The sequence below is a fragment of the Oryctolagus cuniculus genome, chromosome 8, assembly GCF_051225735.1.
Source record: "Oryctolagus cuniculus isolate XC-2025 breed Fujian yellow rabbit chromosome 8, ASM5122573v1, whole genome shotgun sequence".
In the NCBI taxonomy this organism is placed as follows: domain Eukaryota; kingdom Metazoa; phylum Chordata; class Mammalia; order Lagomorpha; family Leporidae; genus Oryctolagus; species Oryctolagus cuniculus.
In genome coordinates, this window is record NC_142874.1 from 52,074,673 (window position 1) to 52,096,400 (window position 21,728).

At 38.2% G+C, this 21,728-nt stretch overlaps 1 protein-coding gene across 17 annotated transcripts in view; it reads left to right on the forward strand.

The window, feature by feature from the left end:
* The window catches only part of INPP4B (inositol polyphosphate-4-phosphatase type II B), a 1,031,775-nt gene that overhangs the window by 783,416 nt on the left and 226,631 nt on the right, over positions 1–21,728 (forward strand). For all 17 annotated transcript variants that reach the window (XM_089302446.1, XM_070047510.2, XM_089302447.1 and 14 more), the window contains 3 exons: positions 14,549–14,721; positions 16,160–16,283; positions 17,294–17,411. In XM_089302446.1, coding sequence (XP_089158572.1) covers positions 14,549–14,721; positions 16,160–16,283; positions 17,294–17,411 — 415 coding nt within the window. The remainder of the gene's footprint in view (positions 1–14,548; positions 14,722–16,159; positions 16,284–17,293; positions 17,412–21,728) is intronic.

Below are 21,728 nucleotides of genomic sequence, written 5' to 3' on the forward strand. Positions count from 1 at the left end.
TACATTACCTACAATATCCATGTTATTTATCACCTAGCCTATCATGCACATATTCCTTCATACAAAGACATTTTTATTTTCTGGACAAAATATATTTCCTTTAATTCTACCCTCTGGTGCAGATCTCATCTTTTGCAATAAACACAACACATTTATTTCCTTTTTCAACATTAAACTTGTATCTGAAACAAGTACCATATCCCTTTAAAACTGTCACTTTTTTAAAGGAATAGCTTCAAGGACTTCCAATTGTTGCTTTTCTTAAAACCTTTTCTCATTTTTCTATGAAGTCACCAGAAATAAGCATGATATCACAAATGGGGCTTACTATTCACAGAGCAACACAAGAGGACTGACTTCTGACCTGTAGATACTGTTCGATATTGATATTATCTTAACTCTCTTTAGCTGTTTTGACAGCCACATTTTACTAATAATTCAACTGATTTCCTTAAACTTCACTAAATTTGGCCTGTCCTTCAGGCTTCTCAAGATTCACACAACATTTAATCATATATGCCAGACATAGTGAAATATTAAGTGTATAAGATTAAGATGGTCTCTCAGTTCTACAGAGGAAATGGATGTCTAAACCCATGACTGCCATAAGTAAATTGCTTTTGAGTGTAATCTAATAAATACCTGATTCTTTTATCCATCATATCTACTGTCCTACTCAGACTTACTTTGTTCAGATTTTATATACATTTGCTATCTATTCATAAATATAATAGTTAAAGATGATGGATAGTTAAGCTAAAAACATGTCCTTGAGTCACATCACTAAAAAGGACTGCATGGTTCTAAATACACTTATAATCCCTGCACTGTGGGAATGTGTGGTCAGGCGGCTTTATGTTCACCCATTTATGTTCTTGATTGACCTGTATTTCTGTCTTTCATCATTATATCAGGAAATGCCCTTTCAAAGGCCAAATAACCTATGCTATTAAATTATTTTTCTTAATCTACCCAACTGTATAAGCTCTCAACGATGAAATGAAATTCCTGTGATGATTTCCCTTAATGAGCTCGTATTGGATTTAAGTCATCACTGCTTGCTCTTTCAGAAGAATTAAACATCCAGACAGATCACAGAAATAGTTCATTTATCACTGCTTAAAATTTGTTTCAGTTGCTTGGTACTCATGTCCTTTCCTGATTCATAATTCCCTTTTAAGTTGCAAGGTACATTCTACATTTCCTTCTGGGGTCAAGAATTTACAGTATTTACCACACATTTTACATTATCACTGGCTCCTCCACTTAACACACTTTTCAAGTGACTAACAAGGATTTGCCAGTAGTTGATCACCAGTAATCAATGACTTGCTGTTGACAAGATTAGTTACCTTAAAAATGAACTCCAGTTTCCAAAATAGGGACAATTCCAAGATGTAACAAATCATTCCTTCTCTTCTATTATCCTTTGTTGATAAAATTAGATATCTACTTGATATGCTAGATATAATTAAAGAACAGAACAATTAATTAAATATAATTAGAGATTGGCATTGTGGCACAGGAGGTTAAAACACTGCCTTTAATGCTGGCTTCCCATATGAGTACCAGTTCAATTTCCAAATAATCTTCAGATCTGTCTCCCAGCTAATGCACCTGGAAAGAAAATCCAGAGATGGCAAAAGTACTTGCTCTCCTGCCATCCACACTGGAGACCTGTCCCAGCCTTAGTCACTGTGCCATTTGGGGAGTGAACCAGCAGATTGAAGATATCTCTCTCTCTCTTTCCCTCTCCCTCTTTCTGCCTCTCCCTCTCATCCCCTCTCCCTCTCCTTCTCCTTCCCTTTCTCCCTCTCTCCTTCCCTCCCTCCCCCTTATAACACTATATTCCAAATAAATAAATTTTAAAAATACAATTGTAAAATATTTCAAGTGGTAAGCCCTAACAGAAGAGTTACATTAAACATATCATAAGAAAGAAGGATATTTCCATTCATTAACTATACATCATTTTTTAAAATATTTATTTACTTATTTGAAAGAGAGTGACAGGAGTGGAGAGAGAGAGAGCTTCCATTTACTGGTTAACCCTCAACGTGGCTGCAGTAGCCAGGGTTGAGCCAGGCTAAATCCAGGAACTAGGAACTCCATCTGGGTCTTCCATGGGTGAGACAAGTGCCAGAGTACTTGGGCCTTATATTGTTGCCTTCCTAGACAGATTAGCAGGAAGCTGGATCTAAAGCCAAACAATCAAGATTTGAACAAACACCTTCCCAACAGTGGTTCAACCTGCTTGTGCCACAGCCTGGCCCCAGTAGATATTTGCTGAGATTTTTCCCTATGCCAAGCATCACATTCACAAATTTATTCATTCATGGCTTTCTTTTATATGAAAGTTGTATTTGAAAGTATATACCCCTTAAGAGAACTTGCAAGTGAAACATTTACATGATAAAGGACTAAGGAAAGGAAGTATATATTTAGGAGACCATCAGCAGAAAAAAAGAATTTCAAATGATTTTGATCACAAAAAATGATAAATGTTTGAGGAGAAGTATGGGCTTACCTTAATTTAATCGCACAATATACACATGTGTCAGAATATCTCTTGGTACCTCATAAATATGTACAATGCTTATGTGTCAATTTTAGAAAATAGTTGTTAAAAATTATAAATTCTTTCTTTTGCCTGCCCACAATTCTGTTTAGCTGTATTTTTAATTCCATTTATTGAGTTAGTTAGTGCCAAGATTTCTGGTTACTTGTTATGTTCTTTATCTCTTTTTTGAATTTCTTGTATCATGAATTATCATCTTAGTGTCACTGAATTGTACTTCTGTATTCTCTAGTATACCACTAGTTTCTTTAAAGTCATTCTTTTTGAATTTGTTGTCACAGAACTCACTGGTTTTCATTTCTTTGCTATTGACAATTATTGTGTTCCTTTGGATATGTCATGTTGCTAGTAGGCTTTTTAGTTCTTCTGATGCTGCTACCATGTTTTTGTGCACTTGATGAGTCAGTTGCTTCTACCAACTTTATAAATCAGCTTTTGTAGATAAAGACTTTCTGTTTGCATTGTGTCCCAGGCTGTTTCTTGGATATACTTCATTGACTTTGGTTCCAAGTGGGCACTTAGTGTAGTATTATTGTAGCTTCTTCAACTATAGTCAATGATAGTGATGTCTGTGGTTGTGTTGGTAGCCTAGGCTGCAGGGGTGGTAGGAATGCACCAACAGTTAGGATCCAGTTCCCTTAAGTAAAGAAGGTCTACTGTGGTGTGTCTGGCTGTAGGTGTCAGTTTCCTTTTTGTGAGTAGTGTGAGTTCAGGGCCATACCCATGGACCCAAGCCGATATGATACTGTGTTCCTAGTAACAGTAACAGAATAGGAGTGGCTGTCAGTGTCTGAGGGCTACACATGGTCTGTTCTGCAGCAGGGTTCTCAAACCAGGCAACTGACCATGTCTGAGTGTTGCACAAGTAACTTAATGGAACTCTAGCAGATTACCTGTCCAGGGAAGGCTGCCTAGCTGCTTCCTGTGCCAGAAAACTGGGGGTGGGGAGCATGACCATGCATCTCATTCTTAGGACCTCACTGTCTTGAGCTTCTGAGAATAGGCTGCTCAAATTCTTCTGGGGGGGGGACATCAGGGGATGGGTATGCTCCACAGTTGCTTCCTGGGGCCCCAACAAACTGATCCACTTAGGAATGGTTGTCTGGTTGCTTCCCAGGGCTGAGTATGCATCTGTGGGGCCACAGAGGTGCTTCTGGGACAATAAAATAATAGAAGGGAAACTCAGCATTTCTGGGGGATTTTGAAGGCTGAGCAATTCATGGTGTGCCACCCAAGTCTTCCCAGGGCCAAGGGATGGCTGATGAAGCCTCCCAGCTGGCTCACAGGCCTGTGACTGTGGAGTTGCAGGGAGCAATTTCTTCACAGAACCCACGTGGGTGGGGTTCTCAACTTAGATCTGTGAAGCAAGAGCCTGAGTGAGAACAGGGTGCAGGATGGCCCAGGCTCTTTCCCTGGAGCATTGCCTTAATGTGGTAACACAACAGCTTCCAAAATTATGCTGAGGACCTGATAGGACCGCAGGGTTCTTCAGCTGTACTTGCCTCTGGTGTCTATGGCATGAGTGAAGAGTGCTGAGAGACTGCTGCTTATCTTTCTCCTGCCCAGCAAAGTTTCTCTTGGTTCAGGATTGATGTTTAGAGATGGAGGTGCAGATGCTGTGTTCTTAGTTCCCTTCTTGGTAAGGCCATTGTGTATTCCATGTGCTGCAATGTCTAGCCTTACACTGGCTTTCCTTTTCCTGTTTCCTGATGTGTGGGGTTTTCTTCCACACTGTGTTATCTGAGGTTGGGAAAGGGTGTACTGGAGGAAGTCCCTTATCATCCTAGCTAAAATAACTCCGGAGGCTCGGTCTATGGGTACTGACTTAGAGGCTGGGACTGTGGGGGCCTGCCCAGCATTGGGTTTCAACACAGTGGGTCTGGTACTGAGCCAGTCACCCTCTCCCTCCCCCAAGCAGGAAGCAGCTCTCTCCAGGCTGCACTACTTGGGATGGGGAGGGGTTACATGGACAGCTCTTTCCTTCTTGCTTTCTTCAGTGATTTTCCTTAATAATAATAAATAAATAATATAATAATAAATAAAAATATGGTAAATAAAACATACTACATATATATTTATTTTTTAAATATTTCAATGTTGCATAAAAGTATAAAAAGTTGAGAAGACAGATTCCACAATTCTTAGCATTTTGCTATATTCACTTTCATATAAATATTATGTACACCTTCAGTTTTTGAAAACAAAGGTAGGTTTTTAATATCACATAATTTCAGATACATGATAAAAATCATAACATGAAAGAAAGAGTATATTATGTAAAGGGTATAATTCAGCGAAGACAATATTTATACATATACACCAAATCATGTGGTATCCCTTCTTTTTTTATGGTATAGATAGATAAACTTCCACATATGAGACAAAACACATGTTATTTGTCCTTCTGTATCTGACTTATCGCATTTATCTCCTGTTCTGCTCATTTTGTTGGAAAGTCCAGGATTTTTTCTCTTTTTATGACTAATTTTCTGTCATGTATATATACCACATTTTCATTATCTAGTCATTAGTTGGTGGACATCTAGGTTTAATATGTATCTTTGCTATTATATTTAAAGTTGCAGTAAACATGGGAGTGGATGTATCTCTCATATGCTGATTTTATATCCATTAGATATATTCCCAAAATTAGTTTAGCAGGGTCATATTGTAGTTCTATTCTTATTTCATTTTATTCAAAAGACAAAGAGATGAACATGGACAGATGGAGATCTTTCATCCATTGATCACTCCCCAACCTTCCACAACAGCGAAGGCTGAGCCAGGCCAATGACAAGTCAGATATTCAGTCCAGATACCTTCTACTGCCTTCCAGGATGCACATTGGCAAGATTTGGATTTGAAGCAGAGAAGCCAGGACCTGAGCCATGCATTCCAGTAGAGTTCACAGGCATCCCAAGTGTATATTTCAGCACTGTACCAAATGTCCACCGCTATTTTTAGCTTCATGAGGACTCCCACACTGTTTTCTGTAAAGGCTATGCTAATTAGGGTACATTTTATTATAAATGGAAAATTCAAATAACAACTGAAACATTATGACAGTTTTGACTAGCCAGTCTTATAGGAAAAGTACTGTTGTTTCCCTTAAATTACACTGATTTCTGATATAACAATACAACACATGACTCAAAGTCAGGATACTTAGCAAATCCTCAGTTCAGTACTTAATTGGCCACAAGACTCTTTGGCAGGTCATTTAAATTCTCTGGACTTCAGTTTTGTATTCAATAATTTTTATGGTCTATTTACTAACAAACGGGATGTACAAAAGGGATGTTGTACTTTCAAAAGGCTTTCAACATTTTTTAATTGAGTAACTAGTATATGTCTGGCATTATTTTAGATGCTGAGAATACAACAATGGATAAAACAGATACCATGCATGCCCCTCTGAAACCTATATTCTAGTAGCACAGGGACATTAAAAACAGTATAAGAAGCAGGAGCATTACATAATATCAATGATAGATGCGGTTGAACGATACAGAAAAAATAGGAGTTTCTTGAAGTAATGTTTTAGGATAGGGATTGTAGTTTAGGGGAGTAGTCATTTACAAGTTGATATTTGAGTGCAGACTCGAGTAGCTGAGGATGTGATCCATGTGGATATCTGAGGGAAAGACATGTTGAACACAGAAGACAACTGGTGCAAAGCCTTGAGGCATGAGGGTGTCTGCCTTATTCAGGAAACAAGCTACTTTAGAGTAGAAGGTGAAGCATCACGTGGGATGTTTGCATAGGCTTTGACTTTTTCTCTGAGGGAAATGGGGAGCATCTGGAGGGTTTTTAAAGACTAATGTGATTTATCGGCACCGCGGCTCACTAGGCTAATCCTCCACCTGAGGTGCTGGCACCCCAAGTTCTAGTCCCGGTTGGGGCACCAGATTCTGTCCTGGTCGCTCCTCTTCTAGTCTAGCTCTCTGCTGTGGCCCAGGAAGGCAGTGGAGGATGGCCCAAGTGCTTGGGCCCTGCACCCCATGGGAGACGGAGAAAGCACCTGGCTCCTGGCTTCAGATCCGTGCAGCGCGCTAGCTGTAGCGGCCATTTGGGGGGTGAACCAACAGAAAAGGAAGACCTTTCTCTCTGTCACTTTCTCTCTCACTGTCTAACTCTGCCTGTCAAAAAAAAAAAAAAAGACTAATGTAATTTGACATGGATGACACCTAAGCTGTAGTGTAGAGATTAGAATATATATGGAAAGATTAGAATATATATATGGAAAAGGTAGAACCAATTAGAAAACCAAGGTAACCGTTGTGTGAGACATAATGGGGACTTGGACTAAGAAGGTAGTGGTGGAAGTGATAAGTAGTGAGATTCTGTGCCTGTTTGGAGAGTGATGCCAACAGTTTTCTGAGAGAAAAGTAGTCGAGAATGAAATTTTTTTCTGGAGCTACCAAAATGCTGGAATGGCTATTTACTGATTGGGGAAGACTCTGGATAGAGATGGTTTTGTAGAGGATAGGAATTCATTTGGAACATGTTGAGTTTGACATAAGAATCTTCAATTCAGGGAACTAATTGTGGCTAACATTATTAATTTGGAAAGCATTAATATATCGATGGGTCTTTAAACCCTGAGGCTGAATGATGTCAGTAGGGGTTGGATATACATAGAAAAGGGAAATGACCTAGGAATATATCAAAAATCAGTGGAGGGACTAGCAAGAAATTGGATAAGAAATGGCCAGTTAGGTAGGAAAAATACCAAGAGAATATGCTATTCCAAAAGTCAGAGTTAGAAGACCTGCCAGGAACAATGTTTTGTATAGTAGTTAAGATGCCACTTGGGACACCTGCATCCCATATCAGAGTTCTTAGGTTCAGTCCTGGCTCTGCTGTCAATTTGAACTTCCTGATAGTGTGCACCCTAGCAGCCATCAGTGATGGTTTAAGCACTTGGGTCCCTTCCACCCAAATGGGTGACCTGGATTGAGTTCCCAGCCCCCAATTTTGGCTTCAGCTCAGCCCTAAACATTATGGGTATTTGTGAAATAAACAAGTCGATAGAACTACCTTCCTCTGTTTTTGTCTCTATCTATTTACCTATTTTCTATCTCTGCTTCTCCAGCAAGTTTTTACATTTTTTAACTAAAAAAATATTGGTATGTGGGGCAAATACAGGATAACACATAGAAATTAACTTTGTTTATTTCTATTGTGTTAATATTAGACCCTGACATTTATGGATCACTTAATATTTGTTAAAACCTGCTTGAAAATCATTTCTGCATTATTTTTTTCTTACAACAGCCATAGGGGTATTGGATAAAGAAGTAGAGAATTGAAATACACTATGTAAATTAATCCCGAATCCAGTGGCTAAGCCTGAAATCTGACCTGGTTGTCGTCTTCCAGAGCGAGAACTCTTAACCTCCCTTCATTCTCTCCAGAAAGAAAGTTTCCTGAATCTTACTCTGTACAAATAATTTTTGCTATTAGCCTTTTAACAAGATGTTAAGTTTTATCAGGCATAAAATTTGTGATACTATAAAATCACCCTATGGAAATCAACTCCATAGGTATTATCTCTTAGAATCTTACTGTGTAATCATATGCAGAAATTACTAATTTATAATTATGCTTAAATTGTTACCTATATTTCTTGATAATATGGAAATGCTCACAACCATAGAGAACCTGTGATGCATGGAGGAAAAGGGAGGGGATAGTTCCCATCTGGGGACTTTGGAGCAGATGGTTCTTCAATGAAAGTTCTGAAAAATGCATCCTTTATACTATGTTTGGTTACTTTCCTGCTTATTCAACAATCATAAGATAAATCTGTATGCATGAGCTCTATCGTATTTGCAGAAATTTTAAAAACTCACGTAATATATTCCACTGGCCTTAAAAGATACTAGAAAAGCACTATATTCCACTTATACGATGGATAATATTTAAATTATAGGAACTATATGAGCAGACATTACAGGTTCCTCAATGACCTGTGAGCTATGCATTCTGTGTTTAAATATCCAGCCTGTTACTGGGCGAGGGTCCTGAATTCATAGTTTATTTAGGGCCAAAAGGCAAAATAGGCACAGGGAATTAGAATATGTGACTCTTTTTGGTCTAGCATAACCCAAATTCCAAAATGTTGTGCTACAACAAATATAAGGCTTGTTTAATTAGTAGATTAGTCCCTGGGAACTGTCTTAGCAGAATTTGCTTAAGGCTTTCAACTTTGTGCTAAGAAATGAGAAGTCTAACCAGGATATCAGTTGATACGTTTCCTTTGCTATTTTTCTAAGAGGAAGACTGGAAAGTTTTATAATGCTGTGTTCTCAGGCTTTCAGGGTTTAAACAAACAAAGTTCTCTTGACATGGGAAAAGTTTGCCTCTGTTCTTCTCATAGAATTTCCCTTGCTAGAGTAGTAGACTTATTTCTAATACATCCTGGAGATATATTAGATCAGTCACTTACACTGGATCGTCACTCAGTAGATACTGCAATGATTTCATTTTAAGATACATGGTTGTTAATTTATGTGAATACCTTGGAGCTTTAAGGCTATTCTTTGGTGAAGTCTAAGGAATATACCACATTCATGGGCTCCCTAAATTCTGGAGTTGCTGTAAATCTTGCTTCCATTTATCCTGAGAACCACTGTTTGTAGATTGTGCCGTGCTTCTTAGGGTTTTGGCTCTGCTCAAACATACTCTGCACCATCCTGTTTCTCCCCTTACTCCCACTTACACCCATCCTCTCTCCCTACTGTTGGGCCTGTGGACACCTAGTTTTCCATTGGTTTTATTCCATCATTTTAAGCTCAACATTTTCTTGATTTTCTTCATTGCCTTCCCTGAGTCATTGAGTCATCCGTCATTTCTCCTCTCCCTTACAGTACCTTTCTGTCTCTGGTCAATTTATGCCACCTATTGGCAGGACCTGACATTACCAAACCAAACACCCCTCCCAGACTCTATATCCTCCAAATCCTCACTTTATGAAAGTGAGAAAAACAGAAACCTCACTCAGGTAGGTAGGCAGCTCTATCCAGCGTGACATTGGGCATATACCTTTCCAAGACAATAATAATTCTATAAGCATAGATTTCAATATCCTTTTCCTCCCAACATCCACTAGTGAACCCATGATCATTTCTGTGCTATCTGGAATTGGGGCAGAGCACAAAACTCATGTTGGCTGAAGGTTTGGTCTGAGTTCATCTCATGAGGTTAGGAAGCCTGTCACCTTCTTTAAAGGCCATTCTAATTGCTTGGCTTCACAGTAAAACATCTTTTGCATGAGATAAAGCCTAATAGCTGCACTAGCTTCTTCTCCTATCTGTTTGTATAGAATTTAATGGGTGTGTAATATTTTAGCTTTTTTTCCCCATATGCCTGAAAAGTTATGATAACCAAAATAACAATGGTTACACGTTTTTGTAAAGTTAATTATTTTAAATGAGCAAAGAAGATCAAACACCTGAGAAGAAAATGCTCAGAAATTGGAAAGAAAGCATTATGCTCTGCTACAGTTGGTTGATATTTGGCTCTTTTATTTTCCTCCTGAGTAACATAGAGCCATCAAGCTCAGAGGACGTGAACATCGTGTACAGGAAATAGATGGTGTGTGGAGGAGGTGAGGGGGGCCCTGGGCAGTCATTCTTTGAATCCTTCAGTGAGCTTCACTTGAATACATTAAGAGAAGCAAGTCAAGGGCTGGAAAACAACTCTGCTTGGATGGCATCCAGCCCCCTTCACAGAGCTCAGGAAAAGCTCGGCTAAGCCACATGCATTTTATGTTTTCCTGAGGAAAGACTCTGCTTGTTGTTCTGAGGGTTAAGGAGTCTCAGCGAGTTTTTATAGAGACACTAAAGCTTTCTCTTCATATTTCCCACCGTACTGAAGGAAGCCCAAGGGATAGAGTTGCGTTTAAGTGCCGACTAGCCTGCTGAGTTCCTGTGAAAGATGTGGTTGCCCTCAGCTCCCAGTCACACAGGAGTGTGTGTGTGTGTGTGTGTGTGTGTGTCAGAGAGAAGAGAAAATATATCATCTTACCTGAAATTTGAAGAAGCCAAACTCAGATAGATGTATGTGTATTTGAGGATTTCTTGCTTTGATTAGATGTTGCAAAATGGGTACCATCTTCATCCTTACCAGAAATGACTTTATTAAGGGAACAGAATAAACGTCATATCCCTTGTGAAGCAGGGGGCAAATAACGTGAGCGACAAGAAACACGGTCTCACAACTGTCGGGAGCTGCAGTTTTTTTTTTTTTTTTCCATTTCCCAAAAATATTTTTAAAGAGAAAACTAAAGCATTTTCTCTTCTTTTGTGAGAATGATTTTGAATGTTCAGTGAAGCAAAAAGTCCATTTTTGAACAGATTTCAGCCTTTCTTTGTCCTGTCATACTGTTATTGTGTTTCTTTCAGAACCTGAGATTTACACTGTATGAATATTAACAGAGAAGAAACCTGTAGTCACTTCAGTGTGCATTTACTGGTTCAATTCTCCTTTACCTGCTAAAATTAAATAGTTTGTTTTCTAGAAAATAATTATGTTTAGCTTTATGACTTGTGTTTCTCCACAGGAGGCTTCCTACTATCTTTAAGAAATTTTGCCTTACTCACATGTTTGTAACCTTTGGGTTCATAATCAATGTTTTCCTGTATTGTCAGTTTCCTTATATTTTAGCCATAGAAGCTATCTTATATTTACACTAAATGCAGACACTAGAATACTGTTACTATAAAAAAGAAATAACAGTCCTTCTAGGTTTAGAACAAAACTCTTTCTTCCAGATTTCTACTTCATTTCTAGTAGGCTAGACAGGACACTTTTTTCTTTGGTTAACTGGTTACAATTTAAGATTAAGAATCAGTTGTTTAAACGACTGTGAAGATAGATTTAGAAATGAGTGAAATATTATTTTACAAGGTTTCCTACTTTAAATACCTTTAGGGAAATCCAGAAGCTATATTTAATTTGAATTTTACCTAATATCTTTATGAGAAAAAAAAAGTGGTCAGGTAAGTTAATTTCCTATTTTCTAGTAGGAAAGAGCATGTCACATTCATGAACAAGATATTAACCACTTTTCACAGGCTGGTATGTTGCTACGTGCTCAATAAATACGTGATGTTTGGGAACTGTGCAAAACTGTAAGAAGGTGAGAGTCAGCTGAATGGATAAATGACAAAGTAATTCCACCTCAGCCTGATAAGCCAGCGCCACCTGCTGCACACAAGCGTGATTTTATCTGTGGGGATTCTTCAGTAGAAAATGATCTCAAGAGCTACTTTGTTGTGTGCTGTCCTTTAAGATCTGTATCTTGGTCAACTTATTTAAATTTTTTTTCTAGTGTTGTCTTTGTTTGTGTGTCTGTGTATTGCCATATTCATTCATTTGACAGCAATAATTGATTAAGAGTATGAGAGAGAGAGAGAGAGAGAGAGAGAAAGAGACACAGAGAGAGAGAGAGAGAGGGAGAGAGAATAAGAGGTAAGAGATGCAAACAATAAGAAATAAGAAAATGGGCTATTCCTTCATGGATTTTTTTTCTTGTGTCTTTTATTCTCAAAATAAGTCTAATGTAGCTCTACATTGCCTTTTATGTATACTGACAGCATAAAAATCAATACTTAATGGTTTCTAAAATAGACCAATTTTCATATTTCATCCTAGGATGCCTATAACTATATTCTTAGTTAAATTATTATATATTTAATATGCTATCATTGAATTCCCCTTTCTCTTCTGTTTTAGCACTATATCACTTAAGTTTGTAATTTAAAACAAATGGCTGCTCACATCACATGGATATTTACATATCATACTAATAGTGACCATATATTTTTATTAAGTTGGGGCCATTAATCTTTGAACCATTTATGTTGATTTTGTCTAGTTTTGACACTAAAATATAAATAAGTGACAGTAGATATAGTCCAAGAATGATTATAATTGTTTTCATCATTCCCTGTAACTTCTTTAAATTCTTAACTGATTATTGACTAGTCACATTACTCATGATGATGCTTGCAGTTTTGTGCTGGGAAGATCATATCATTCCTATCTAGCTTCACAATTAATTTTGCAGCTCTTACTCTTATTGAATCATATTTGTCATATCACTGTTTGTTTATCTACTAATGGGATGTCATATATTTCAAAATTAATAATATATGACACTCATTGGGATTTTGATCTCCAAATAAACTGAAATAGAATATGACTTGTTTCTATTTCATATGCCAAAGTCATAGCCGTATAATTGATGTATGTCAGAAACCTAGACATACAAATAGCACAAATGGTTTCAGTTTTGCATACTAATTTGGAGATTTAAATCCAAAACACTTCCAAAACTTGTCTTTCTCATATTTCTTTATATATTTAATGTTTAAATTACTTTCATTCTAACTTTACTTATTAAAACTTATTGAGTATCCACTATATGCTTGGCATTATGTTAGGTTCTGGGGATTCTGTGATTGAAAAAATAAATCTTGGGCTGGAGTTATGGCAAATAGGTTAAGCTGCCCCCTGTGATGCAGGTATCTATATGGCACTGGTTCAAGTCTGGCGTCTCCACTTTCCATTCAGCTCCTTGCTAATGGCCTGAGAAAAGCAGCAGTGGATGCATTTTTGCCAAAGCATTTTTGGCCCCTGCTACCCAAGTGAGAGACCCAGATGAGACTCCTGGCTTCAGCTTGTCCCAGTTCTGGCTGTTGCAACCATCTGGGAAGTGAACCAGTAGATGAAAGATCGATCGATCTTTCTCTCTCTTTCTCTCTCTCTCTCTCTCTCTCTCTCTCTCTCTTTCTCTCTCTTTCTCTCTCTTTCTTTCTCTTTCTTTCTCTTTCTTTCTCTTTCTTTCTCTCTTTCTCTCTTTCTCTCTCTCTCTCTCTCTCTCTCTTCCTCCCTCTTCCCTCCCTCCCTCCCTGAATTTCTGAATTTCAATTAAATAAGTAAATCTTAAATACATAAATCCCTTGTCCTTAGTAAGACCCCATTCACATGGAAAGCAGTGTGAGAGCGGTGCTAGCACAGAAAGGGCATGAAGGAAGGAAGTGAACTTTAGTCAAACTTCGGGAGTTGATAAAGAAAACATGGAACAAATCAACAAAGACTTCCTGGGGGAGAAAACTGGGCTGAGTTGGCAGAGAAGACAGTGTTTGTCAGGAGGATGACTGGAGGGAACACATTTTAGAAGAGCTAGGACTTTGCATTTGTTTAGGGAAACAAATGCTTTCAGTTCACCAGGACTCAAGACTGAAACTGAAGTTCTAAGAGATGGAATGTGACAAGTAAGCAGAGGTCATTAATGGAAGCTCTTTCATGAATTTGGACTTTAATCTGGATATGTTAGTGTTAGCTGTGCCTATGAAATTTGTATTCATTAAATAAAAGCTTTCTTAAAAAATTTAAAAATGAAGATTTCAAGTAAGGAAGTGACAGTGAGTGGTAGAATGGAGTGAATCGTATTAGAAAGGCTGTTCTAGCAACACTGTTGAGACTGGACTTGAACAGAGAATGGCTGGAGGGAGGGTGGTTACTTAAGAGGGCATGCATGGGGCTAGGAGAAGGGGAGGGGAAATTGACTGTCTCATGGGCTATGAAATTATTAGTAGAATCTGTTTAATGAACAAGTTAACGTGAACACTATAGAAGGAGTCCAGAAAAACTTCTGTTTCCGGGGAGAGTACACTGGTGCCACGCACTTAGACTCAGGCAGTGCGGATAGAGATGAGGAATGAGCGAAGAGAAGAGAAAGTCTACTGTGGATATGTTAAGTTCATCCATGTACAGAGCACACATCTGGGTTTCAGGGCAAGGGGAGAGGGGCAGGAGATTACATTTAGAGATTCTGAAATCGAATCAGTTTCAATCCTTAATAGTATGTATAATTTCACTGAAAAAAAAAAAAAAAAACCTGTTCTATATTCCAAGACCATCTTTCACCTACCCCATTCTTCTTGCACCCTCCCCCAGAGGACTGGTATGAACAGTTGTACCCCCTGATCCTCACCCTGAAGGACTGCATGGGAGAAGTGGTGAACCGAGCCAAACAGTCCCTGACATTTGTGCTGCTCCAGGAACTTGCATACAGCTTGCCCCAGTGTCTGATGCTGACGCTAAGAAGAGACATCGTCTTCAGCCAAGCAGTAGGTGCCTGCTGTTGTCTGTGCAGAGCAGTGTGGAACTGTTACCCTGCCATCCTTGATGCTGATAGAGTACTCCTTTTGCCATTTTATTTTTAAAGAGATGCTTTCCTTAAAGATCTGATACCCAGTGTTTCCTTATGCATGATAAATACCAGAGTTTAGGTATGTATTTCTACAGGAGATGGCCGAGTTTGTGAAATGCATGATCTATGTCACAGGCCATGGAGTCTTTGAAGCAAGGAAAACCCATTCTTGTATTATGCTGTGGGGTCTGCATGCTGTGTATGGGAAGGGAACAGCCTTGCAATGCACATGACCAGCTAAGACTCAGTTAAAGAGATCCCTTTATTTACACAACTTCTACAAGGTTCTACCATGATCTCTTATGAAGTTTTAAAAAGTTTGCAGGGCATAAGACTTGATGAGAGGCTTGGCAGAGCTGCCTTCTCCATTCCCAATACTATTCATATCACCACTGCCAGCCTCCATCACAGGGACCCTGATGGTGCCTGCCTTCACACCTGCTTCTACCCATGTGGGTGAGTTTTATACACAGAAGACAAGCAGGAAAAGAGACCAAAGTCCTCCCCTCTAAACATCCCAGACAAAGGGAATATTTTAGCTGACTCTCCCTGTCACATTTTACTTCCTGGGTAGTCCAGTGACAAATGGATCCACACAGGCCTCAGGCATAATGTTCTGCCTTTTACATATGTCTTCCTTGTGTCCTTCCAGTGACCATGAAATGAGAACTGTCTGTACTCTACGTGTGAAAAGAACAAGATTTGGAAGTATTTTTTTTTTTTTGACAGGCAGAGTGGACGGTGAGAGAGAGAGACAGAGAGAAAGGTCTTCCTTTGCCGTTGGTTCACCTTCCAACGGCCGCTGTGGCCGGCACACCACGCTGATCTAAAGCCAGGAGCCAGGTGCTTCTCCTGGTCTCCCATGTGGGTGCAGGGCCCAAGGACTTGGGCCATCCTCCACTGCACTCCCGGGCCACAGCAGAGAGCTGGCCTGGAAGAGGGGCAACCGGGACAGAATCCGGCGCCCCGACCAGGACTAGAACCCGGAGTGCCGGCGCCGCAGGGGGAGGATTAGCCTATTGAGCTGCGGTGCCGGCCAAGATTTGGAAGTATTAAACATTCATATGTTTTACGGTTTCACTGTTGGATATGGTGAACACAGAATTGAATATACACCTTCCTGAGTCCACGCCCCTTACCATTTTGCAATACCACCTGCCAAGACTCTCATACAGTGTCTTAGTAGAGCAAAGAATGAAAACTTGTTTTAGTATGTATATATGAATAATTGTAGTTTGTTATACATTCTTGGTACTTTTGAATTCAATTCATGATGCCTCAAAAATCTTAAAATATTTAAAAATTGTAAGCCTCCTGATCCCAGTAAATCTCTTTTGTTGTTGTTGTTGTTTTAGCTTGCTGGATTGGTTTGTGGTTTTATCATCAAATTGCATTCAAGTTTAAATGACCCTGGATTCCTGCAGCAGCTTTATACAGTGGGGTTGATAGTACAATATGAAGGATTGCTGAGTACCTACAGTAAGTATGATGTAGCAGATGTTAAAATTATATTCCTGTTACTAAGGATGTTTAACTTATAATTTTTTGGCAAATAGACGCAAACTGTTGTTTCACCAACTATTACATAAATAACATAACTTAGTTTTTTGTATTCATTCACCTTGTAACTTTTGCTTCTCATTATGTTTTGAAAATGGAATTATAGATTATTTCAGAGTGGACTCTTGAGCAGCCATCTGGCTTTTTGAATATAAAAGGCTTTTTGCCAACATAGTTTCAACGACTGGAGTTTAAAATCTTAACGCTATAATGTCTAGAATTGCACTGTTCAATACAGTAACCTCATGTGGCTTTTGAGCAGTTCAATGTGTCTTTTCAAATCAATATGTGTGAAACATGCACTCAAAGACTAAAAATAATTTCATATTAATAATAATTTTATATTAATGTGCAGTTGAGATTATATTTTGATTACATTGGGCTAGGTAAAGGATGTTCCTTAAAATTTCACTTTGTAATTTTTATTCTTTTAAAAATATGACTACCAAGCGATCTAAAATTCTATCTGCGGCTCACATTATTATTATTGTATACTGCTAATCTAGAATCTTAATTATTTCCTTTCCAGACTTTGTCAGTGTACAGAAATATAAAACTAGCCTGAGCCAGAGTCTTGGTTATCAATTCAGCCATCTCCATTATTTATAGGAATCAAATGTCAGTACTGCCAATGGAAAGAAATCTGCACTTTGTTTCATAAAGGGGTTAAAACCTCTCCAACCTCTCAGGCAATGTGTATGTTCTTTTTTTCCTCAAAGTGTACATTGACTTGTGAAATCCTTTGAGATGGTTCTTTTTTCACTGATGAAAACCTTCAGTCTCTGAGGAAAAGCATTTAGAATGTATTCACTGCCTTCAGAAACTCATTCACTAAAATGCTAGACTAAATTCCAGCAGGGAGGTACAGTAGCCAGTGACATTTTGTGCGAATAGTACATTTGTAACTCAGTACCTTTTCTCTCATTTAGGTGATGAAATTGGAATGCTAGAGGACATGGCTGTTGGCATTTCAGATTTAAAGAAAGTAGCTTTTAAAATCATTGAAGCCAAAACCAATGATGTCTTGCCAGTCATAACAGGAAGACGGTAAGTTGTGCCCATTTCCTTAAGACTAAGCTTTGTTAGATATGCACTGTGTACTGCTAATAAAGGGATCAAGGAAAATTTGGTAATTCGTCTCTGTTCATTTTTCCTCCTTGGTAATAAATAAATGCAGGTGATGTGACCTGAGGAGTTCTTAAAAAATTCCTAAACATCTCAAATATTAGTAAATTGTACTGAAGTGAGTATGGTAGTACTCTCCCATAAAATATGAGAAATTCAAAATAATAGCATGCATGACAAGAACATGCTTCTCTTTATTAATCTAAAACTTTTGATGTTTTTTTCATTTGCGGGAATTGGTCAGTTAATAGTGTCATACTTCTTAAAATGAATTTAATTAAATTCAGTAAAAGCAGAAACATTTTAGAAATGATATATTCCTATGTCAGGGGTATGTACTTCCATTTTTCTTAATTATTTTTGACAATTCACTAAGACTCTGAGATTTCCGAAAAGGATTTTTAATAAATAGCTTTGAAGGTCACTACATGATAAGCAAAATAGCAGAAATAATGAAGAAGAATGATGGTGTATAGAATAGTTCTCTAACACAGGAGTCATATCCTAGGAGAAGTTGATTCTATCAGAAGTCTTCCAAATTTCAACCATTCTCGTGTTAGCATTTTTTTTTTTTTTTTTTTTTTGGACAGGCAGAGTGAACAGAGAGAGAGACAGAGAGAAAGGTCTTCCTTTTCTGTTGGTTCACCCCCCAATGGCCTCTGCAACCAGTGCGCTGTGGCCCGCGCACCGTACTGATCCGAAGCCAGGATCGGATCAGCCTGCCTGGTGTTAGCACTTTTAAAACTGCCTGAGGGCTGGCACCGCAGTTCACTAGTCTAATCCTCTGCCTGCGGTGCTGGTGTCCCGGGTTCTAGTCCCTGTCGGGGCACCGGTTCTGTCCCAGTTGCTCCTCTTCCAGTCCAGCTCTCTGCTGTGGCCTAGGAGTGCAATGGAGGATGGGGCAGGTACTTGGGTCCTGCACCTGCATGGGAGACCAGGAGAAGCACCTGGCTCCGGATCGGTGCAGCGTGCTGGCCATAGCGGCCATTAGAGTGGTGAACCAACAGAAGGAAAAAAAAAAAAAACTGCCTGAGGTTATTGTTGGAACACTCTTAGGTCAGAATAAAAACATATCAGTGTAGAAAAGGAAGAGATTTTTATGCTAGAAAGGAGGAGGAGGAAGGAGAGGTGAAGGAGGAGAAAGGAGAAGGAGAGGAGAAGGAAGGGGAGGGAGAAGATGAGAAGGAGGAAGAGACATAGCGTATTACAATTCAGGGATAATGAATATCCCTGTCTGTAGTATACATATAATAAGTATCTTCACTTTTCCATGAAGGATGGTTAGAGCCATGTGATTGAATAAAAGTAACTGTTTCTTATACAGAAAAGCCACATACACATAAAACTAAACATTTCAGCTAAATCACGGCTTATTTTCCAATCATTAGAAAGAAAAAAATTTACTCATACACACACTTGGAAAGTAGTACAACTCTGTACTGATGTGACACTGGCTATTTAAAGTGAGAAGCTCGTCTTCTTACCACACTATTATTCTCAGTGGAGAACAGAGAGTCTTCTCAAAAAAAAAAAAAAAAAAAAAAAAAAACAACAACAAAAAAAAAAAACTGAGGAACTGAGGTTGGACAGTATTTATGCAAAAAGAAACATTTGAGAACCTCATACATACATATACAAAAACTAACAGTGAATTGGGTTAAATAGAGTTATTATATAAATATAAGGCAAAAGTCAATGCACTAAATATTTTTTAAGAATTTATTTATGTATTTGAAAATCAGTTACACAGAGAGAGAAGAGGCAAAGAGAGAGAGGTCTTCCATCTGCTGGTTTACTGCCCAACTGGCCACAATAGCTGTAGCTGTTCCTTTCCGAAGCCAGAAGCCAGGATCTTCTTCCGGGTCTCCCACGTGGATGCAGGGGCCCAAGAAGTTGGGCCATCTTCTACTGCTTTCCCAGGCCCTAGCAGAGAGCTGGATCAGAAGTGGAGCAGCTGGGACTCAAACTGGCACCCATATGGAGCACTACAAATGCCTGCCTCAAAGAACAAAATATTGATAGACTCCATCAAAATAGTAAACTTTCATATAATTATTTATTTATTTTTATTTGAAAGGAGAGAGACAGTGAGAGACAGAAATCTCCCTGTTGCTCATTCATTCCCCAAATGCCTGCAACAGATAAGGCTGAGGCAGGCCAAAGCCAGCAACTGGAAACTCAGTCCAGATCTCCCATGTGGGTGACAGAGACTCAAGTACTTGAGCCATCACCAGCTACCTCCCAGGTTGTGCAATAGCAGAAAGTTGGAATCAGAAGTAAAGCTATGATGCAAATCCAGGCACTCTGATATGGGATACAGGTATATACTAGGAGTAGTCTTTTTTATTTAACATTTATTTATTTATTCTCCTCTTGACAATTTGAAAAAAATCATTTAAAAAATTAAAATATAGTCACAGGTGATAAAATATATGTATATTCATTTTAAAGGACTTATATTTGGAATATATAAATAAAACTTACAGCTCAATACCAAAACAAAAACCCTAACTTAAAATGTGAAAAATGTTTGAATAGAAAAGATTTATGAATGGCTTATAAACACATGAAAACACAGTCAACATCACCAGCCATTAACAGAGAGATATTAAAACCACAGTTAGGTACTACTCACACTAAAATCATCATCATCATCAAAAAGTCAGATAATAATAACAAGTATTGGTGAAGATCCAGAATACCTGGAAAACTCAGCTGCTACTGGTGGGAATATAAAATGGTATAGCCACTTTGGAAACTTTGGCAACCTCCTAAGAAGTTAAATACTAAATTATCATATGAGTACAAGAAAATTAAACATGTCCACATAAACCTCTGTACCAGAGTGTTCATAACAGCACCATTATTAATAGCCAAAATCATGTAGTGACCCCAAGTCCATAAACTAACAGATTCATGAACAAAATGTGATCTATCCAGAAAGCAGAATGTTGTTCAGCACTGACAGGTAACCAGCACTGATAGTGCCATCACGTGAGTGAAAGAAGCCAGACAGGAAAATGCGAACTCTTATGTGAGTCTACTCCTAGGAAACAAGCAGAAATGTAGCATCTGTATAGCAGAGAGTGGCTTCTGGACTAACAATGGGAGTGGGGTTGACTACATATGGGGAGAAGAGGTACTGTGTTACTGTGATAAAAATGTTCTAAAACTGGATTATCATCATAGTTGCACTGCTCTGTAAATTTTCTAAGCCTCTGAGATACATACTTAAAATGCATGTGTTTATATCAATACTGTTTTAATAAAGCTAATTAAAATTGATCACAAAGAAATTATATAATACATTGTACCCTAGGACAGTAACTTTTCAATACTAATTGAATCATTGATGCTTCTCATAATCTTGAAAGACTTGAAATAAACACCAACCCTCTATTACCCAAGTTACTTTAAAGGGCCCTGAGAGCAATTCAACAAAGCAAAACAGTGTCCCTCCATCTGAAGGTACTATTAACCTCCGTGCTACATGGATTCATGAACATCTGATTTCTTTAGTTCATAGCCAGAAAGAAACATATTTTAGCAGCAGTGATTTTTGGTGTTTATCAATGATGTTATTCGTGGAGAAATCAAAGTTTTACAAAGAGACTAATGATTTGTCCTTGCTTCCTTTTAAAATAAAGTTACAGAACTACACCCCTGTATATAGTTCTTGAAACACATGGTTTTTCCTAGTTTCTGGGAAAACTTATACTTCTATATTAAATTCACTCTATAGCAGAATATATCGAATTTCAATATACAAGTGGCTGTTCTTGTTAACCATACTTTATGAATCAATTTAAATTTTTAACGTTAAACATTAGGGGAATTTTAATAGAAATTTCCAATGAAAAATGCTCCTGTGATATACCAATGTTGCAAATTGAGCAAGCCCCCCTCCCCATGGTTACACCTTAATGAACAAAACCATTACATTTCCATCAGACCATCATAAACAGGGAGGTTCAATCAATAATAATCACAATTAGGACATGCCAAAATATTACTAATGGCTTGGTTTATTCATCATTACTACAGTAAAATATTCATCATTAATTCACTTTTCTTGTCTTGGGAGGTTTAAAAATAATTGAAACAAAATTAAAAAAATATTAAGGCACCCTATACACATGCCCCGGGTACACAAAAATGAACTAAGTGTGTTTCCATTCCTGAAGGAGCTTGGAGTAATGAGGAGAAATCAAACATACAAACAAATTTTTACAATTCCTT